Below are 14,396 nucleotides of genomic sequence, written 5' to 3'. Positions count from 1 at the left end.
CACGTGGCAGACGCTCGTTTGGAGAGCTCACGGCTCTGAGTTGCGGTGCTGTGAGTGCTGTGAGTGCTGTGCAGCTGGGGCTCAGGCAGGCTCTAGCCACGCCAGTACCAACGCCCCGTTTCGGAAGAGGTCTTCGAAGTGGCCCCCCATTGCTTTTCATGGGTGTGCATGTGCACGTCACATGACCACTGTGAACAGGCAAACATGACCTGCTGTGTGCCATAGCTGAGGCCCTGACTTCAATTATAGAGCAAATAGATACGGGGCTTTAAGCCAAAGTTTGAAACTTACTGCCTTTCGTTGGTTTGTCACATTTCTGTGGTACTTGCTCCTTCTTCCAAATTTGTTTTAGCTCAGTACAAAAGCTAGTAACTCTGTAGCATACCTCTGCTCCTTTCCTCGGTTTTTTCAAGAATGTGGGCAGGACAGGATGGGAGCAGGACAGGTGTTCAGGTGAACGAGTAGATGTTAACACGGTTCCCAGTGATTCACTGGTCAGAATTAGCCCCCCCCCCCCCAAAAAAAACCTTTAAAAACGCTGTCGGCCAAAAGGCTATAAACGGAAACGGGCAGTTTAAAATCTCCTGCTCAGGAAAAGGCTGCACCTTCCCCAGACCGTGTCTGAGGCAGCGGGGAAGCGCCCCCCCCCCACCCGGCAGCGCTCCCTGGCCCTTCGCTCTCCCGGAAGGCGTGTCCTCGGGGGGGCGCTAGCAGTGCAGGGTTCTGTCATGGCTCTGGGGGGTCATAACATTCTAGCTTGTTTCTGAAGCCTTGAATTTTTAAGGTTGTCATTCACTGTGAGTGATGTGGACCTTGTTTTTCATTAGTTAAATGGTTTTCTGTCTTGCCACAAGAAATCTGCCCTTTGATTTAGTATGTTCTAACTGTTGACTGAGTTTTTCCTAAAGCTTCAGTATGCACCATAAGCTCCTGTAGAGCTTGGAAAACCACAGATTAGTGGGCCCATGCCAAGAGTCTCTGATACAGTAGGCTGTGGCGGCACCCGACAGCGCGCACTCCTCACGAGCTCTCAAGCAGTGGTGGTGCTGCCCGGTCGGGCCCCAGTGTGAGAGCCATGCCCTCGCAGGTACTCTGCTTTAGAAATCCCTTGCCCTTCTCTGAATCAGACCTGGCACAAGTACTCCTCCTCTCTGGGTTGCCCTGAACTTGACCATTAGAAGGTGGCGATGGAGGCATGCCATCCCTCTAGGGGGCCCTCTGTTTCTTGCCCTTATGCTCAGAGGTACACTCTCTCCTTTGCTTTGACCCCTGGTAAAAAGTGCATGCTTCATTGCCGACCTGCAAGTGATGTTTTATTCTCTTTTCCTGTTTGTCTTAATTGTTCTTATTTCTCTCTGTGCTGTCCCCTCATTCTCGCTCCTTTCTTTCTGGTGCAGAGATGAAGATAGTTGGGTGTAAGTTTCTGCTTTTGTGTGTCCTGTTCGCTCTTTGCCTGCTGTGTTTCCATCTTCATTTGTTTCATGGAATGTTGCAATACTGGGGTGGGGCGTCATGTACATTATTAATCCTTCATCAGCCTCACCTTTTGGGGTAACTGACACACCATAAGAAGAGAAGCTACCAGCCCTGCTAGAAGACTGTTCAGGTCATTACTAAGATCTGAGGAAGTAAGGGACATGTTGAAGTGTTTAGAAAACCTTAACCAACCCTAGGTGTGCAGCTACAGGGATAGCTTTTTTTTTTTTAAATCCTCACCTGAGGATGTATTATTGATTGTCAAAAGAGAAAAAGGGGGAGAGGGAGAGAGAAACATCAACAGTTGCTTCCTGTATGTGCTCTGACTGGGGAGCGAACCCGCAACCTAGGCATGTGCCCTGCCCAGGAATCAAACCTGCAACTTTTCTGGTGCATGGGACTTCGCTCCAACCCACTGAGCCACCCAGCCAGCACTACAGGGAAAGGTTGTTATGAGACACATCAGCTACTCCCGCTGCCAAGAACATGAGAAGGCTTATTCTGAGCTACAAAGAATCGGAAAGGCAGAAAGCTGCTCTTTTCAGCTCTGCTGGACTCCTCTCATACAAAGGGCAGACACGCAGAGACATGGCTTTGGGAGAAAGCTCTCCTCGAGGGGAGCGATGAAAGTACTTACCACGTGTGACTCATAGGACTTTGGCTGTCGGTGTCGGCTGAGGCTTCGACAAGGTAGCTAAGGGGTGGTTTGAAATTAGTCACATCTGGCCCCACAGCAGGGTGAAAGATCATCACATCATCGGCCCGTGAAAAGGATAACTGTACACAGTGAGGTCACTGTGCGTATCCCTGTCATCCTGTTAGAGTAGGGGATGTCACTGGCTTTGTAACAGCGGAAACCAGTAGACGTGTGACACTGAAGACATGGTTAGAAAAGTAAAGGATCCGTCTCTCCTGGACACTGTGAAGAAATCCTCCCAAGAGTCATCTTCCCTTTTTTTTTTTTTGCCTCTTCCTCAAATAAGAACTTTCACAAAATAAAACATTGATTATATGCCTGAAACTGTCCAAACTGAATGGTTGTTAACGTCTCTATGTTTCCATGAATGCTGTCTGGAGACTTCACTCCCATTCTGCCGAGAGATGGAATTGGCACCATCACAGCTAGGCTGCTGTGACTGCTGGGAGAGAGTTCTAGTTTCATAATAAATACATGGTCTTGAGGGAAAGGAAGCACTATCACAGAAGCCCCCCACCCACCCACAGTCCCGTTCAGAAGTAGACAAGGCATAAATGTAATACAGTATTAAAACAATTAGCCTTGAACCCAAAGTCTCCTAACACGTGGTATACTTTATACAGAAGGAACATGGATACAATAAACAATGTGTACACAACTGAGTGGCCAAGCGTGGGTAGGCCGTCCTGGACCGTTTTTCCTGGGATGGAATTCTGCCTAGGCTAGGTCCGCGTGGCCCTAAAACTCCACGTAGTCCAGAGTGTCTGCAAAGAGCCTGCTACTGACAGATGCCCTGGGGCCTGAGCTGGACCTCGGAGATTCTGCAGCCTGCTCCGAGACTGCTCTCCGAGGGGCCTGCACCCACGCCGCGAGCTCTGTTCCTCCAGAGCCACGCAAAGGTGCCGGTCTTCGGGGGGTCAGGCCGGGCCACTGAGGCTGGCAGTTTTCCCTCCCTGTCAGATGCAGTTCTGTCAGAGTGTTCCTCAGCCCCGAAGATTTTGGTGGCCGAAAAGCACGGTTTCATCCAAGACCCCTCACTCCATAGGGACCCCAGAACGTTTCAGGCCAATCCCTGGTGTAGTGAGGTGGACTCAGGTTCATTACCTTGCTCCTTCCCAGTAGCTGTTTGTGTCGACTCACAGGAATCTGGATTTTTTTTTATTCTCACTCAATGACATGCTTATTGACCTTGGGGAGAGGGGAAAGGAGGGAGAGAGGGGGAGACAAACATCAGCGTGAGAGAGAAACGCCGATCGGGTGCCTCCCATACGCACTTGGACCAGGGACCGTACTCGCAACCCAGGCGTGTGCCCTGACTGGGAATCAGACTGGCGACCTTTCTGCCTGCGGGGGGACGCCCCAACCAACCGAGCCCCATCAGCCAGGGCTGGGTGTTTTTGTGTGCAGTTGCAGTGTAGCAGAGCTGTTGACACGCAAACACGTTAAGGCAGGTATCAGCCAACTATAGCCCACTGGCCAGCAGCCTGTTTTTGTACTACCTGCCAGTTAAGAGTGTGTTTTTCCCCCCACATTTTAAAAAGGCCTTGGAAACAAAGAACATGTGGCAGAGACCGACCTGTGAGACCCACAAACCCTGAAGTATTTACTATCTGGCCTCTTAGAGAAAAAAATGTATCAGCTGCTGCCTACTCTTAACTCCCTGTTTCCCAGACATGCAGTTATGTATGCCCACAGCTGACATCGGCTGCTGTGTGAAACTGAAAGGACAAAGACTGTGTATTCTGAGGTGCTCTTACAGAACAGCCCCGTTCATTCATCTCTCCATTCAAGAAACTCTCTTGCATGTTAACTGAGCACTGAGCACTCAGAGGTGTAAGGCATTGCTGGTGTTGTCGGATGCTCTGCCAGCCTCAGGAAGCAGAAGACACCTAACAAAGGGAGGCAGGACTGCCCTCCACAGTACCTCCTCCCACTTCCTGCAGGAGAGCCTCCCGTTGATAGCCCAGGGTTCCTCTGTGCTGCATAATAGCTACCCAGCCCCCTACCCACAGCCAAACTTCATCAGCATCTTCCCATCAGCCCCCCCATGTTCTGATGTTCTGGTCCCCTAGTGTTAAACCCTGGAGAGCATTAGAAACACCTGATGATTTTTTTTTTTAATATACGTACTCAAGCCCCACTGAATTCTCATGGTGTGGCTGCTAGGAGTATTTTAACAAGCTCCCTACGTGATCTAAATACAGCCGCACCTCAGAAGCCGCTGTGCAGGCCTTCTCCTGCCTGCCTGTCTTCATGCCTCTCCTGAGTGTCGGCGCTAAAGGTTAGAGGAGCCTCCTGCAGACAGTGCCTTCACCCAGAAGCATGATCCCACTGGCAGGCTATGTGCACACGTTACTCGCACGAGTGACAGCGGAGGAGTGGGAGCCCTTGGGAGGCTATCTGTCAGGCAGTCCTGGGTTATCAGACCCCTGGAGCTTTCCACATTTGCTTGTTCTTAGGTTTTCTCTAAGTTCCCGGAGAATTAGTGGAGAGCTTAATGTAAAAGATCCCCCAGAGAGCTTTTGACAAGGAGGCCCAGCAACATTAGCACTCACAAAGTGCCGGTCTCAGAACTGAGGCTGTAATTTGCAAAGGTGCAGCCCGTAAGGCAGCCCAGTGCCTGTTCTGACCGAGGGCAGCCCTGGCCTAGACAGGTCTGCTCTCCTGGCAAAAGAGCAACCAACAGCCCGATGAGATCAGACTACTTCAGCCTGACTCGGGGTATAGTTACCTTCACTGGCAAGTTTTCTTTTCTTTTTTCCAATATATTTTATTGACTATGCTGTTACAGTTGTCCCACTTTTTTCTCCCCTTTATTTCCCTCCACCCTGCACCCACCCTCCCACCAGCATTCCCCCCCCCCACCTTGGTTCATGACGTTGACAAATTTTCTAAGCTAGGTGATCACCAAAGTCATTCTGTTTAAATAGAGAATGTTTAAAGAATGAAAACTGGAGGAAGATAGAGCTCAGTCTTTCCATTTGAAATTGGCGTTTTAGGTTAAGATGCCCTGGAGGAGCTGCCCGGAAGCCATGAGCCCGCTCCATAAAACCAGCCCAGACCAAAGTCTGTCATTATCGGTCCCCAAGACGATGCCCAGTCTTGGGTTAATATTCTGTATCACGTAGGGCTAGGAAGCTTGAAATGTTTCATTTGAAGGATTCGTTTACTGCAACATGGTTAGCTTCTGTATAGAGCCACAGAAATTTAAAAATTTTGTACAGTCTGGAATACTGTTGCTGATAGGCAGTATCTGCCTTTTAAAATCTCTAGTGGGTTACCTGGAGAGTAACTTCCAGAGAGTGCTGGTTTCAACCTGGGCAGTATTTAAACAAAGCGCCTGTTCTCTAGGTTAGACATTAAGATTCTCTAGACTACTCACTTTTTTTGCCAAATTAGCCTAGAAATTGAATTATTATTAAATTCCATAGTAAAGCTAATGTGTAAGTAAAAGGATTTTTATCAGAAGAACGCCCAGAAATGTGTGTTTCAGTTGTTAAAAATTAAAGGTGTAACCAACTTTGCTTTATCCCATTATAATAGCAATAACCCATAGTGAAGTTCCCAGTTATTTTTTCTTCTTTATTGAATTTACTGGGATGACGCTGGTTAATAAAAATTATATAGGTTTCAGGTGTACAGTTGTATAATACCTCATCTGTATATTGTACTGTGTTCACCATTCCAAGTCAAATTTAGTTCCTAGCTAATTTTGAATTTTACTTTCAGGACTGATTTTATTGAGCTTCTTTCCTGATAGTAACAAGCTAATGCATTAGAGGTTTCCTTCTCCCCCTGCTTGTCTTCGTCACCCGGCTGCACACCTGAGTGCTCTTTCAGTGATATGCTAGAAGGGCCCGAGCTAGGATGTCCAGTGGAGACAGATTAAAGTTGCAGACTCATCAAAATGTAAAGTAGAGCAGGGATGTCAGACTCATTTTCACGGGGCGCCGCATCAGCCTCGCAGTTCCCTGCAAAGGGCCGAGTGTAATTTCAGCTCCTAAACATTTAAGTGGCATGTATACAGTCCTAAAACTTATGTCGGCCCTTGGAAGACCGCCCGGGGGCTGATGTGGCCCCCCGTGAAATGAGTCCGACACCCCCGCAGCCGAGGCTCCGCTCAGCCCAAGAGGTGAGTCCGTGCAGACAGCCGGCACGGTCGTCCTCAAGGCCGCCCGCCCGCTCCACCGCTGAATTCGTGTGTGGTTTTCAGAACACGTTTTCCTCTTCTCTGCATGGGAGCCTCAGGGCTGTTTGGGGAGCAAGGTGGCTTTCACACAGAGAAGGTTCTCGGCTGTCAGAGAACAATTAATTCCCTCTTATGGGTTGCCCTCCCTCACCTGAGCTACAGTATTTTGAGAGCTCCATTATGCGACCAGGTAACCATGACTGCACTCCCAGGGTAGGGAGGTAACCTGGAGAATAGAAAGTCTGGTCGTGGAGACCTCAAAAGCCCCAGATACGTGCCAGTCCCAGTCTGTCGCTGCATCGTGCATAAGAGGGCCTCAGACATCCCACAGTTAGAAAAGAGGCCATCGGCCGTCATGGTGCACCTGACCGGACCAGAAAGCTCATTTGCTAACCAAAACAAAGCCTGTTTATGTCACTGTGATTCCAGGCAATGAGTATATTTAGATGTGCCGGTGCTTCTAAGAAGTGAAGTAGAAAGAATGAATGTCTGGCTTCTGACCTGGCTCGCCTTACAAGTTAATTGTTCATCATCTCTCAGTTGATTTCTTCAGACCCCTAATACGTCTTCACTTTGGCCTTACCTGTTTTTTTGTTTGTTTGTTTGTTTGTTTGCTATTTTCTCCCTTGGAAGATTCCACCCCGCCCCCCACAGTCTTTATTATTATTTTTTTTAAGTCAAAAGCCCTTCGGTACAGTGTGACTAAGACCCTCGTGTTGCAGATTTGGAAGCTTAGAGCAGCCTGAATGAGCTCCTCTCATCCACGAACAGACAACCCCATTCCCCGCTGAAAGGCAGGTGTGACGTAGGTCATGGCGGACCAGCAGCAGCGGGAGCCCCTCCTGCCTGCCTGGAGCAGCGGGCCGGGCAGCGAGGGCGGCAGCCAGAGCACAGGGGAGCGGCGAGAGCTACCCGCCCGGGCTGTCCCCTCAGCGCTTCAGCACGCGGGCTTCTGGAGGAGTGTCCCCTGCCCCCAGAGCACTTGTCACAAAGATGTCACACGCAGTCCAGTGGCCTCCGCCGGGCACTGCAGCAGGGAGCGGGATTTGGAGCTCGGCCTCCAGAAGGAAGAAGTAGGGTCGCCTTCGGTCAGACTCAGAAGGGGTTAAGGACTGCAAAAAGAAAACCTATAAAAGGAAAAAGAAACTTCTTTCTTTGAGGGAAAGGAAGGCTTAGTTGAGACGTGGACCAGACCCGATTAAAGTTGGTTCTCGGATCGTCCCTCTGCGGGAGGCTGAGACTGTGGTTCCTCCCCTGGGGAGAGAGCCTGAGGGGTCCCTGCCCTCTCCCCCCGAGCACAAGCTGTGGGGGATCCTTCGGAGCCCAGACTCAGGGAGCACGCGGCCGCGCAAGCTGAGCACCGCCCACTGACACCGGTAGGAAGTGCATCGTTATTAACCGAGCTTGGAATGCCCCGTGCACCCCCGGACCCTGGAGGCTCCAGTTGCTAGCCTGGTCCTCCCTGCTGATGGGGCGGTGTGGCTTCTGTCGTCATGGAGACACGGCGTTTCTTTCCCCACAGGCGACATCCGCAATGACCTGTACCTAACCCTGGAGAAGGGGGATTTCGAGAGAGGGGGAAAGAGTGTACAAAAGAATATTGAAGTGACCATGTATGTGCTTTATGCAGATGGAGAAATCTTGAAGGTAAGGCTTTCCAGCCAGTTGGGAACGCAGGCTAACCCTGAAGTACTCCTGCTGCTTCTGGGGACTTGGTCCAGAGATCCACCCCCTCAGCAGGACTGATCCCAGATCGCTGCAGGTGCACCCTTCCCTGCCCCCGCCTGTGTCCAGGAAGCCCTAGGTGTGCTCTGACAACAGCGTCCAGCATCAGCAGCTTTGCAGAAATTCTTCTAGGGTCTGACCCAACACTTTCCTGCTCCAGTTCAGACCTGTTACCGCTAGTTCCGTCCCACCTGTTACTTCTGCTGTTCTGCCCAGCACCAAGCTGCCTCCTTTGGTGTCTGCTCGTTTTGTTCCTTGAGCTAATATAGGAAAGTTACATACGCTCTTTGGTCCAGGGGGAGACCTAGGTCCTCACTTGCTGGGACCAGATTGTGTGACAAGGAGCGGCAGGCTCGAGCCCTGAAAGATGACTTCCAGCCAGTGCACTACAGGGTCGTTGGGCATGAAGACCAGGGGTGCTGTTTCATTGCTGTCAGTGTGTCCGTTTTCCCTCAATCATGTCACGGTGAAGTCCCTGGCCACCCACAAGGCATCATTTGTGGAGCGCTTGGCAGATGGCAAATCGGTCTTCTCTAGACCTCACTCATGTATATTGACAGCAGCCTTCCGAGGTAGGCAGGACAAGAATGATCATTCACATTGTACAAGAGAAGAAGGTAAAATTAGCCCAAACCATCTCCCAATGCCAGGAAAAAACAGAGGAGAGTGTTGAAATGGTGGTCGGACAATGATTTGTCCCCTTTAAAACCCACCTCAAGGCCCGGGCGTGGCCCTGGTCTGCGTGGGTTTCACACCAGGGTCGGCAGCGCAGTCAGGTGTTTGCATGCCCCCACGCATCTGGGGAGCGGCTGCTGAGTGCACGCGGTGCAGCCTCCTGTCCTCCCAGCGCCGGTGCCGGCTGTCCCGGGGCTGCGTCTTCACGGCGGCGTTTGGGAACGGGGCTCCAGGTACATCTGGTCTGCCTTGGACAGTCAGCTGACGGCGACCTAAAATGCCCGTGCAACACTGGGCTGAGGAGGGTTAGGAAGCGAGCGCTCTCTGCCTTGGAATTTCCTTCTTTTTCTCGCCTGGCGCTGGGCCGTGTACGGCGGGCTTCTCCCAGGGAGTCCCCGTTTCCTCTCTCGGTGAGCATGTTGGGCACGCCTCAGCGACCCGGCTGCCTTCCAGTTCATGGTGCCCTGTGTGCAGTCGCCGCCGCCCCCAGGAAAACAGGGAGCACTGTGGCTGCTGAGTCCTTTTGCCACGGACACAGCTGCTTCCAAAAGTGTTGAGTTGAAGCCAAATGGAGTTTCTCGTCTTACAGATTTCCCTTACTGGGGAAATGAGGCCCCCACAAAGGAGAAAGTGTCCTAGTGACAGAGAAGTCCGGGGGCTCCTTCCAGGAAGGTGACACCTCGCTCTGCTTCTCTCTTCCAGGACTGCATCAGCCTGGGCTCGGGAGAGCCCAACAGGAGCTCCTACCACTCGTTCGTGCTCTACCACAGCAACAGCCCTCGCTGGGGAGAGATCATCAAACTGCCCATCCCCATCGACCGGTTCCGTGGCTCCCACCTGCGCTTCGAGTTCAGGCACTGTTCCAGTGAGCGAGACTTCTCTCCGCAGTCCTTTGAGGATACGGATATAACTCCTCGCTGGGCTGGAATTGAGAGGGTTCTTATGTTGGGGCAAGAAACTGAGAAGCTAGGAAGAAATGGCCATTTCAGAGCTGGGATGTCCCCAGGGGCTGTTCTTTGGACAGTGATTTAAAACCATGGGTTTGGGCGCTGGTCCTTCTTGGTGTCTGACCTGGACACTGGGCAAGTGCCAGTGCGTTTCCCTCCGGGCCTCAGAAAGCCTCTGGTTTACCGAGGCCAGCACTTTCGCCTCTGTCTGGGTCCAGATAGCCTGTGTGCTTTGGGATGTGAGTGGAGACGCAGTCCAGTACTTGTCTCATTGTTCCTGCAGTCGGGCTGATAATTAATGAGGGGAACGGACAAAGAAGCAAAGAGCGTAGGTGGTGAGCGCAGGGGAGTCTCTACACTTAAAAAGCACACTGGGGGGCCAGAACGACTAACACTTGGCTCTGGTTGCAGCAAAGGACAAAGGGGAGAAGAAGCTCTTCGGCTTTGCGTTCTCGCCCCTGATGCGGGACGATGGCACCACGCTCTCCGATGACATCCACGAGCTCTATGTGTACAAGGTGTGGGGGCTGGCTCCCTGTCCCCTCGGCCCTCAGCCCCTGAGGCAGCTCGCACGCGTGGCCCTCGGTCAGGTGGTCCGCCGGGCCCAGGGCTGCATTCCGGTGGGTGGCAGCCGGACGGCTGTGGGCAGGCCTTTGTCTTCTGCGTACAGCAGCCCTCCTCCCACAAGCAACACCCACGGGCCCCTTGTTTCCCGTCCCCCCACCCCCCTCCACTGGTAATGGAAGTCTGTCACCACCCCTCTGTGCCCTTGTGGCCTGGGCTAGTGTATTTGGAGACTCGCTATTTGAGATCACGGTCTCTCGGCTGTCACAGATAGCTGCCACCCAAGGCTGCTGGCGCACCAGGTGGAGGCCACGTGCCCTGACATGTTCTCAAAAGGACCGTCGGCCATTTGGGGGAGTTTCTGGACGGAGCACAGACATCAGCCCGAAGTCTCCTAGGGTTTGATTTTTACACATGGCGTGGTTCAGGAAACACTGTGTTCTCCACTTTTGCCTGCAGTGCGACGAGAACAGCACGTTTAACAACCATGCTCTGTACCTGGGCCTGCCCTGCTGCAAAGAGGACTACAACGGCTGCCCCAATATCCCCTCCAGCCTCATCTTCCAGCGCAGCACCAAAGAGTCTTTCTTCATCTCCACGCAGCTCTCCTCCACCAAACTCACCCAGAACGGTAGGTGACGGCACCTGCAGGCTGGTGCCCTCCCTGTCCTCGGCGGCCGATGCACGGCAAGGGAGACGGAAATTACTGCTGCCGTGCCACAGTGAGGGAACCCTTGGCATTTGAAGCTGAAGGAACCACTCGGCAGTAGCAGCCTGTGAGGTTTCCCGTAGTCTGAGCAGCTCCGGAGGGCACAGCCTGGGAGGGCACATGCAGAGGGCACAGACGTGTTTCTGGCTTTGCGCTCAGCACTGAAGAGGCTGTGGCAGTGCAGCCGGTTCTCTTCCCCTGGAGCCCACCTGTCCATGGCTGGGAGGGCCTGGGCTTGGCTTGTCCTGGGCACAGCCAGGGTTCACCATCTATTGGGCTTGCTTTCCAGTGGACCTCCTTGCTCTGCTGAAATGGAAGGCCTTCCCAGACAGGATCATGGACATCCTGGGGCGGCTGCGGCACGTCAGCGGAGAGGAGATCGTCAAGGTACGGCGTCCCCTGTGCCGCCTGGGCGGGCGTCTGGGCAGGAGGCCCCCGGCCCCCTGGGTTCTGCCAGTGCGCCTCCAAGACCGTTTCTCGACACGTGTAACTAGATGAGTAGGATTGGAGTTTTTTTTAAAGTCAGTTTCTTCTTTAAAAGTAGTTATCGCATCAAGTTTACCTTTTAGAAACTATATTTAAACCCTACGTTTTGACTTGTTTGTCTTCTTAGAAAGCAGAATGAGCATTGCAGGGCAGCCGTGCGGCATCCCCTCAGAAGCGGCCCTGCTGTCTGTGCTGCCTGCACTCCCCTAGGTCTCCTTTCCTTCCTGAAGTCCGTCTCCCTTTCCTTACTTTGTAGCCCTCTCGCCACCCGCCCAGCCTGCTGTCTTTCTGGCTCCGCTCTGTTGATTATGCGGTAGAGCTCTGAATCCGCCCCACTGCCCTGCAGCTGCTGACTGTGCCCAGGCTCTCAGAGCCCACACTGGGGGGACTTCCTTACTCCTGGCCTCCGCTGTTTCCGCCGCATGCCTTTGTGACATTTCCCACCTAGACAGGCGGACAGCAGTGCTGCCGGTCCCCAGCTGTCTTCTGTGGGGCTCCTTCGCACCCGGTAGAGTGTTGGCTCCTCTGGCTTTAGCTCAGGAAGCCGCCAGGTACTTCCTGCCGGTGAAGGCCCCGCAGGTGCATTCCGCACAATGGATTGAGCTCCACTGCGGAAGACGGAGGTGCTCTTCGTGATCAGCAAGAGCAACAGAATGCAGGGTAGAGACAAAGTCTCAAGAAGGCCACCTGTCCCTCCTGAGCATTCTCAGCTCTGTCTTGCACGTATCAAACCACTTAGCAGCGTGCTGCCCGTGCTTGACTTTCACAGCTCCAGCGACTCCGTTCATACACAGCATGGCATTTCCCAGCTGGGGACAGCTTTAAAGCCCGTGTACTTCTGTGTGCTTTTATGAAGTTATGCGTGAACCTTGTTTGAATTGGTTGATCAGAATATCGTAAATTTTAGAAAGATCTTAACAAACAAGTTAATACTAGTTTTTTAAGCTAAGATAAATTCATATATAGGGCATGTTTTCCTACTGAACATATTAAAAATGTCTAGTGAACAGACAAGATATTAGAAAACTCTGATTTTTTTTAAATGTGTCGTCGTATTTCTCACGAGAACATTCTACCAGCAGGTCCAGTTTTAGCATTAATAATTTGTCTCAAAGCAGCCAGAAGAGAATGTGAAGAGAATGATGTTAGCATTGTAAAAGATGTTTTTATTATTTTTTAAATATTTTATTTATTTATTTTTAGAGAGGGGGAAGGGAGGGAGAGAAACATGTGCAAGAGATACACCGATTGGTCACCTCTCACACTCCCCCAACTGGGGACCTGGCCCACAGCCCAGGCAGCTTCCCTGACTGGGAATCGAACCGACGACCCTTGGGTTCGCAGACCAGCACTCAGTCCACTGAGCCACACCAGCCAGGGCATATGTTTTTGTTTTTATTGGAGAATTTCAAACCTGCACCAAACTAAGCAGAAGAGTGTAGAGAGCCCTACGTGTACCCATCACCTGGCACCAACCGCCGTCAGCCCGCAGCCAGTCCTGCCCATCCACGTCTCTGTCCCTGCCTCCCACCTCACATGGTGTTGCAATAAACTGTAGTCACGGTATCATTAAATTGTGTTTTGACCAACAGAATGTTAGATCTGGTTTTTAAACACTACTAGCGTCCCGCCCTGGCTGGTGTGGCTCAGTGAATTGAGCACTGGCCTGTGAACCAAAGGGTCACCAGTTCAATTCCCAGTCAGGGCACATGCCTGGGTTAGACCAGGTTCCCCAGTAGGTGGCGCACAAGAGGCAACCACACAGTGATGTTTCTCTCCCTTTCTTTCTCCCTCCCTTCCCCTCTGTCTAAAAATGAATAAATAAAATCTTTATAAAGAAAAAAGATTGCTAGTATCCCTAGCATACAAAAGTATGTATTCTCTCCGTTGGTTTTTGAATCTTTGAAAGAAAAAGGCACATGCCCCAAAAAAGGAACAACAACAAAAAACAGTGTTGCCGGATTGTTGACTCTCATTGACAGCCCTTATCAGCTGCATTCTCCCTTCTGCCGGGGCACCAGTTTCTAGATTAAAACAGTTTCTCCAGGTAAGGCCTAGCTTGCCGCATCCTCAACCAGGTGTCCTCCGTAGAGTTAGGCCGCTGTAGACAGCAGGGGGCTGCTGAGCTTTTTGAGGTGCCAGGGAAGTGAGCTCTTCTTCTCAAAATAAATGTGGCATCAGAATCACTTAGATTGTCTTGGTTTTAAAGTTGCTGTCCTGTATGGATGTTCTGGGTTTTATGGGCTCTCTCCTCAGAAGTTTAGCACGTTCACAACACGGAAAGAGCCTCTCTGTGTTCCTTTGGGCTATAAGCAAACCCCCCAGGTCCGTCTAGTTAGCCCTCGGCTGGGTGAAGATAGGTGCTGTATTATTTTTAAGTGGTGCTTTGAGGCCTTAGATCTTTGACTTTGTTTACTAGGAAGTAAGTTCATGGGTGTATGGAAATTTGACCGTGTGCACCAGGTGCTGAGAGCTGATGAGCCCTCTGATGTTTATGCCCTTGCAGTTTCTGCAGGACATCTTAGATACACTCTTCGTGATTTTGGACGACAATACAGAAAAATACGGCCTGTTGGTGTTTCAGTCTCTGGTAAGTCCCTTCCTTCCTGGCTCACTTTTTCCTGTCACGTATTTTTAAACGAGGGAAATACTTTATTCAGCTGGGTTCCGATGCTTCCAATGAAGAAGGGACTGAGGAGTACCACCCAAGAAGACCGACCAACCTATGAGGCCGATCCCCGCAAAATCAAATTTGAACAATTCATGATGGTCCGGTTCGGGCCTCTGCTTTGTAGTTCTGACACTCAGTCTCATCACTAGTGCAGAGTTGGCTAGCTCCTGAAATAGTGACCTACGCCAATAAAGGGCCCAGAGACTTACATGGGAAACCAGATGGCCCATGCTTTCACTTACAAAATTGGATATAAC

General features: G+C 51.5%; 1 protein-coding gene across 1 annotated transcript in view; it reads left to right on the top strand.

Annotated features, from left to right (window-relative positions):
• The window catches only part of DOCK3 (dedicator of cytokinesis 3), a 268,143-nt gene that overhangs the window by 180,001 nt on the left and 73,746 nt on the right, over nucleotides 1-14,396 (top strand). The window contains exons 15-20 of the mRNA XM_045857241.1: nucleotides 7,885-8,009; nucleotides 9,465-9,627; nucleotides 10,121-10,227; nucleotides 10,733-10,904; nucleotides 11,272-11,369; nucleotides 13,975-14,058. Of these exons, the coding sequence (XP_045713197.1) occupies nucleotides 7,885-8,009; nucleotides 9,465-9,627; nucleotides 10,121-10,227; nucleotides 10,733-10,904; nucleotides 11,272-11,369; nucleotides 13,975-14,058 (749 nt within the window). The remainder of the gene's footprint in view (nucleotides 1-7,884; nucleotides 8,010-9,464; nucleotides 9,628-10,120; nucleotides 10,228-10,732; nucleotides 10,905-11,271; nucleotides 11,370-13,974; nucleotides 14,059-14,396) is intronic.

The sequence above is a fragment of the Phyllostomus hastatus genome, unplaced genomic scaffold, assembly GCF_019186645.2.
Source record: "Phyllostomus hastatus isolate PE091 unplaced genomic scaffold, TTU_PhHast_1.1 phas_scaffold_129, whole genome shotgun sequence".
In the NCBI taxonomy this organism is placed as follows: Eukaryota; Metazoa; Chordata; class Mammalia; order Chiroptera; family Phyllostomidae; genus Phyllostomus; species Phyllostomus hastatus.
Note: the sequence above shows the minus strand (reverse complement) of the source record. Positions and strands in the feature narration are given on the sequence as shown.